Genomic DNA, 6,999 nt, shown 5'->3' with positions numbered 1-6,999 from the left:
GAGTAGAATAGCCAGCTAGGTTTTTTGTTTTGGTTTGCATTCCTTGCTGAACTCTATGCATTCTTTCCCCTATCCATGTGTTGTTTGTCCTTTGTTTCTGTAAATAAAATTTTATGTGTTTTTATAAAAATTGGAGTGAGCTTACTGGCCAAACCCAGATACTCATTTCCAGTGCCACACCTACCGTCTATCAGAAAACCTATTGTCCCACCCCGCCTCCCTTCTCAGCCTGCTATTGTCCCACTCTCGTTCAAAGATTTGCAGAAGCCTCTAAGCTTTGATTTTAAAAGGCTCGATTCCACAGTCGCTGAATCACAATCCTCAGAATTCTGGCTTTTCTTTCTGCATGGGGGACTTCAGCCCCACCAGGGGGGAAAGAAATTTGCCCCACAAGCCGTAGAATCCTGGCTACGGGCTTGGTTAGCATCTGCCTTTATTCATCCCCCCTGGGAGGGATCCATTGCTCTGAGCTTGTGAATGAGCTCGAGTTCAGCGATCTCATGTTGCAATCTCCCCTTGAAGTTTCTCCATTTGAGGACTGCCCGCTAACAAATATGAGGTGGGTTGACTCCGTCAAGGAAGCCACGGCCCTCAGTTTGCAAGACCTGAGCGACACTGTCAACGGTCAGGCATTTTGGAGGTCGCCCTAAGACGGAAGCTTTACTAACGCACACGTTCGAAAACAGCAGACACCCAAGAGCGGCCTTTGCCTGGTTGCAGGGACATCTCCTGGCCACTAGATGGTGCCACAGAACAGTCAAACGGACACATTCCAAAGAGGGAGCGTCCTAGTGGTGAACTGAACGGAAACCAAAAAGGGAGTCTGGGGTCAAAGACTTAACTGATGCAAAGTGAGCACCCGCATCACTGGCTTATATGTTTGATTGGCGTTCAACACCAATGCTATGCTGGTGTTGGCTGATGCCTGGATCATAATAAACAGACGAATGAGCGAGTGTGCACACGACTGGATTTCTCCAGGGTTATCAAGCTAGAAGCTTAGGAACTAAAAGCCAGTTTGGTGTCGTGGTTAAGTGCGTGGATTCTAATCTGGGAGAACCGGGTTTGATTCCCCATTCCTCCACTTGTAGCTGCTGGATGACCTCGGGCAAGCCACAGTTCTGTTAGAGCTGTTCCCTGAAAGAGCAGTTCTCAAAAGAGCTCTCTCAGCCCCGCTGTTGTGGGGAAGGGAAGGGAGAGGAGACTGTAAGCCGCTCTGAGATACCTTCGGGTCGTGAAGGGCATGGTATAAATCCAATCTCTTCTTCTAGAATGACTACACTGAAGCTACTGTACTTTGGGAAGAAGAAGAGGAGGAGGAGGAGTCAGTGAAAAACCCCGCGGTGCCTTAGCTCTATACGGTGCAGACAGGGGGAAAGTATTTGGTCCTCTCACATTTGAACACTAGAGAAGGGGAGGGAAACAACTAGACTTACAATTCCATTCTGTACGCTGAAACCCAGCTGGTATTTCAGGTCGGGTCTCTTGATCAGGACGGTGGTGACTGGCGGGCAGCTGACGATGTTCAGCTTCACTTGCGTCTGATTCTTAAGACCCTGCAAGGCATTTCTGGTTTTAGCCAGTCTTTGCAAACCGTTCTCCGTGTTCGCAACTGCGAACGAGGCAAAACCAGGCCTGTATTTGGGGGCAATGCCCCCCACGGATGAGTGCCCCCCCCACGAACAAATATTTTTTAAAAGTAAAAAGTAAGATGCGTGTGGGGTTTTCAGAATGACCCCGGGCACAGTCAGGGACGTTTCAGCCTCGTTTTCTTTTTTTTTCCAGACGAAAAAATAAATCGGTTTTTAACAATGAAAATAAAATTGCAAAAAATAAAATAAAATTTGCAAAATGCAAAAGAGAGAGTGTTCCCCCCCCCCGGCTGACACAGAAAAGCAGCCCAGAATTGAGTCTCTCCAGTCGAAAGGACTAGATGAGAAGTAGGGGTCACAGTGGAGCCAGGGTGCCCCCTCAGATTTCCCCACATCCCACCAACCAAAATTTTCTGGCTACGCCCCTGGGCAAAACTGTTCGTAGCCGCCTCGGCTAGCATCCTCTGTACTTCCTTCATCTGTTCACATTTCAATTACACATCACCCCCTCATGGGCCCTCCAGAGACCTTTGTGACTTAATCGGATCATTTCGTAGAAAAAGAGGTGCAGGAGCTCATTAGCACAACTCAGTAGCAATCCACGTCAGGGCACATGAACAGAGGTGGTCTCCCATCGCCTGCCTCTGCGTAGCAACCCTGGACTTCCCGGGCGGTCTCCCATCCAAGTACTAACCAGGGCCGACCCTGCTTAGCTTCCGAGATCTGATGAGATCGGGCTAGCCTGGGCCATCCAGGTCAAGGCAAGAGACAAACAGAGGTGGGTCTGCCATCACCTGCCTCTGCGTAGCAACCCTGGACTTCCTTGGTGGTCTCCCGTCCAAGTGCTGACCAGGGCCGACCCTGCTTAGCTTCTTAAATCTGATAAGATCAGGCTAGCCTGGGCCATCCACATCAGGGCACATGAACAGAGGTGGCCTGCCATCGCCTGCCTCTGCGTAGCAATCCAGGTCAGGGTGGTGGCCCTTTCGCTAAGAAAATTTCCACGCGACCCTCTAGGCCTACAAGGAGGCCTGACCCACAATCGATCACGGCGACCTCTGCAAAACCCAGTTAACCCTTCCAGGGTCTTCACTTCCCGTCTGTAAGGCGCACGGGCACTGCCAAGGTCAAAGCGACAATTACGCTTTTTTCCTTCGGGGAGGCATTTTTTAAGAAATACACCGAGGTGGCCAAAGGCGGGGAGGCTGGGTACCTTGATGATCCCTTGACACGTCGCCAGAGGAAGCCCGACCAGACTGGTCCCATTAATGGACATGATCTGGTCCCCGATGCTGAGCTTCCCCGAGCGAGCCGCCGGCCCCCCGTTCATCATGTTGGCCAGGATCACCGTGGGCAGGATGGATCCCCAGCCGGACTCCACAATCACCACGCCCAGGATCTCTCCCTTCTGCTTGGCGATCTGCAGCTGTGAAAATAAAAAACGGCATGTTTCACCAGCCCTCGAAGGGAATCAAAGTCGACCGGCCGTACAAGGAGCGCGGGGTCCCGCGTGTCCCCAGATGTCCCACTGGACGCCAGCGCTTCCCTTGGCGTCTGTCCCAGGACACTGCTGCAAATAAAAAGTTTAAAAGAGCAGCCATTTTGGCACGCAGAGCTAATTTCAAGTCCCTAGGAGGAAAGGATGAAGAGCCTGGGACCTTCCACTTTTGAAAAGAGACGACGAAGGGGGAAATATGATAGAGGTTTATAAAATTATGCACAGGGTGGAGAGTGTTGACAAGGGGAACTTTTTCTCCCTCTCCCAAAATACCAGAACTCGAGGACACCCAGTGAAGCTGACGGGCAGTAGGTTCAGGCGGACAAAAGGAAACACCACTTTACACAGAGAGAGTGATTCAAATGTGGAACTCGCTGCCAGAGGATGCCGCGATGGCCACAGGAATAAACAGCGTTAAAAGGGGACGAGATAGATTCATGGAGGATCAGTCTATCAATGGCTCCTACCCACGGTGACTGAGGGGAACCTCCACATTCAGAGGCACTAAACCTCTGGATCCCAGCGCCAGGAGGCAACAACATTGGGAGGCCTCGGCCTCCGTGCCCCTGTTGTCGGGCCTCCAGAGGAACTGTCTGGCCACAATGTGAGACGGGATGCTGGACTAGATGGACCCTCACTGGTATTGTCCAGCAGGGCTCTTCTGATGTTCTTCTATCCAGTAGCACCTTACAGACCAACAAGGTTTCCAGGTATGAGCCGTTGAGACTCTGACATATCTGACGAAGGGAGATTTGACGCTCGAAAGACCATTCCCCCCCAAAATCTTGTTGCTCTCTGAGGTGCTGCCGGACTAGCTGTTCCCAGAAAATGATGCTCTGAGGAAGGTGACCCCAATCCACACAGGACATCCAAGTCCATTCCTCCTCCTCTGCTGTCTTCACTGTGGACAACTCCAAAGTGCGTCCCCGCTTCTTGTCTGTTTGCCTGAAATGCTCACAGCTTTGACGGACACCCGCCAACACCCACAGCCGCATTTTAAACGCAATTGATGGGCAGTTGTTGTCGTCCCCCCCCTCCTCTCCCTGCGACTCTGTACGCTGCAATTTATTTACGCTTTCCACTGTTGGTTTAAAAATCCAATTTCCACTTGGCTTGTTGATTCTCCGGCTTCCCTTCCTTTCACCTTGGCTGCGTCTCGCCTCTGAATGCGCGGCTCGCGCCAAAACCGCTGCCAAGATAGAGATCGCCCGTCTCCCAGCGACGCTTATGACATTTCCTTCCGATGCGGAGAGTTTTCACCTCCAGCGCGACTTTCCCGTGATTAAATACCTGCCGTTCTCAACAGCTGCTGAACTTCCAAATTTCAAAAAAACAAAAAACACAAAAACCACAGCAACAATCCGATTGTTCCCCTTTCTCCACTGACAGAGTCACACGATCCAGTGTTCCCTCTGAGCTGAGTGAGTGTGAGCCAGCTCAGTTTTTTAGCCTCCGGCTCACACATTTTTGTCTCAGCTCGGGAAGGATCGCTCCAGATCAAACTGATTTATGCAGCAGCCAAATCGCTCGCTCACAACGGTAGCTCACAAAGGAGACTTTTTGCTCACAAGACTCCACAGCTTAGAGGGAGCATTGGATCTGCCGTGCGCGTTTGAGGGACAGGAGGCCGGTATCCCAGGCCACGAGAGCCACACCACCCACGTGGTGAGTTAGGTTAATGCTCAGCTTCTTAGGGATCACAGAAAAAGCACCGAAAGAGCATTCAGGGCAGAATGCACCCTCTTGTAAGATTATGTTTAACACATCAACTTTCTAGTCCGTATGACAATGCAGTAGGGGTGTGCATTCAGCTCTATCTGAGCCAAAAAAATAGCCTGGTGTGAGAGCCAGTGTAGTGTAGTGGTTAAGTGCGTGGACTCTAATCTGGGAGAGCTGGGTTTGATTCCCCACTCCTCCACTTGCACCTGGCTGGATGACCTTGGGCAAGCCGTAGTTCTGATAAGAGCTGTCCTTGAAAAAAGAGCAGTTTCTGTCAGAGCTCTCTCAGCCCCGCCCACCTCACAGGGTGTCTGTTGTGGGGAGGGGAAGGGACAGGAGTTTGTGAGCCGCTCTGAGACTCCTTTGGGTAGTAAAGGGCGGGGTATAAATCCAATCTCTTCTTCTTCTTCTACCTCACAGGGTGTCTGTTGTGGGGAGGGGAAGGGACAGGAGTTTGTGAGCCGCTCTGAGACTCCTTTGGGTAGTAAAGGGCGGGGTATAAATCCAATCTCTTCTTCTTCTTCTACCTCACAGGGTGTCTGTTGTGGGGAGGGGAAGGGACAGGAGTTTGTGAGCCGCTCTGAGACTCCTTTGGGTAGTAAAGGGCGGGGTATAAATCCAATCTCTTCTTCTTCTTCTACCTCACAGGGTGTCTGTTGTGGGGAGGGGAAGGGACAGGAGTTTGTGAGCCGCTCTGAGACTCCTTTGGGTAGTAAAGGGCGGGGTATAAATCCAATCTCTTCTTCTTCTTCTACCTCACAGGGTGTCTGTTGTGGGGAGGGGAAGGGACAGGAGTTTGTGAGCCGCTCTGAGACTCCTTTGGGTAGTAAAGGGCGGGGTATAAATCCAATCTCTTCTTCTTCTTCTACCTCACAGGGTGTCTGTTGTGGGGAGGGGAAGGGACAGGAGTTTGTGAGCCGCTCTGAGACTCCTTTGGGTAGTAAAGGGCGGGGTATAAATCCAATCTCTTCTTCTTCTTCTACCTCACAGGGTGTCTGTTGTGGGGAGGGGAAGGGACAGGAGTTTGTGAGCCGCTCTGAGACTCCTTTGGGTAGTAAAGGGCGGGGTATAAATCCAATCTCTTCTTCTTCTTCTACCTCACAGGGTGTCTGTTGTGGGGAGGGGAAGGGACAGGAGTTTGTGAGCCGCTCTGAGACTCCTTTGGGTAGTAAAGGGCGGGGTATAAATCCAATCTCTTCTTCTTCTTCTACCTCACAGGGTGTCTGTTGTGGGGAGGGGAAGGGACAGGAGTTTGTGAGCCGCTCTGAGACTCCTTTGGGTAGTAAAGGGCGGGGTATAAATCCAATCTCTTCTTCTTCTTCTACCTCACAGGGTGTCTGTTGTGGGGAGGGGAAGGGACAGGAGTTTGTGAGCCGCTCTGAGACTCCTTTGGGTAGTAAAGGGCGGGGTATAAATCCAATCTCTTCTTCTTCTTCTACCTCACAGGGTGTCTGTTGTGGGGAGGGGAAGGGACAGGAGTTTGTGAGCCGCTCTGAGACTCCCTTGGGTACTGAAGGGCAGGGTATAAATCCAATCCCTTCTTCTTCTTCTCATCTTATCGGCATTATTTTTTGTTCCTTATTGTTTTGTCCTTTTTTCTTTTTTTTTGGCTCTTTCCCCCCCACCACTGGAAACGATGGAGGATGGGGGCGCCTTATTTGGGGGCCCACAGAATTGCACTCCCTGTTCCAATTTTTTAAAAACCTTGGGAGGCTCGCCATGGCCTGCCTCTGCGTAGCAACCGGGGAATTCCTCGATGGTCTCTCATCCAAGTACCAACCGAGGCTGACCCTGCTTAGCTTCCGAGATCTGACAAAATGTGGCTAGCCTGTGCCCTCCGGGTCAGGGCATCAAGGTCCAGTCAGAAATATACTCTTTTTAAAAAACCCAAAACTCTGGTTTCCAAGATCAAAAGGAATCCCTTGTTCCGGAGACAAATGAATGAACATCCAACATCCTTAGGTTTTAAGTGTACCCTACTGCGGTTGCACATATGAATGATGCATTAATTAAGGACTTTAAACAAAAACTCCCTGGGTTCTAATTTTATACTACATCTGATTAAAAACAAGGGTTGCAAATGAGTCCTGGAAATGCCCCATGAGGTTTGGTGCACTCGCCGCCGCCGGCTGGCGGAGGGAAGAGATTCTTCGAAGGACGTGCATCCCCCCCCCCCCCACTTCATCACCC

General features: G+C 51.0%; 1 protein-coding gene across 1 annotated transcript in view; it reads right to left on the bottom strand.

Moving 5' to 3' along the window:
- APBA2 (amyloid beta (A4) precursor protein-binding, family A, member 2) overlaps positions 1 to 6,999 on the bottom strand; it is a 62,601-nt gene that overhangs the window by 3,063 nt on the left and 52,539 nt on the right. The window contains exons 8-9 of the mRNA XM_015419495.1: positions 2,806 to 3,018; positions 1,437 to 1,556 (exon numbers count right to left, since the gene is read on the bottom strand). Coding sequence (XP_015274981.1) covers positions 1,437 to 1,556; positions 2,806 to 3,018 — 333 coding nt within the window. The remainder of the gene's footprint in view (positions 1 to 1,436; positions 1,557 to 2,805; positions 3,019 to 6,999) is intronic.

This window comes from Gekko japonicus, unplaced genomic scaffold (genome assembly GCF_001447785.1).
Source record: "Gekko japonicus isolate JY-2015 unplaced genomic scaffold, Gekko_japonicus_V1.1 scaffold653, whole genome shotgun sequence".
Classification (NCBI taxonomy): domain Eukaryota; kingdom Metazoa; phylum Chordata; class Lepidosauria; order Squamata; family Gekkonidae; genus Gekko; species Gekko japonicus.
Note: the sequence above shows the minus strand (reverse complement) of the source record. Positions and strands in the feature narration are given on the sequence as shown.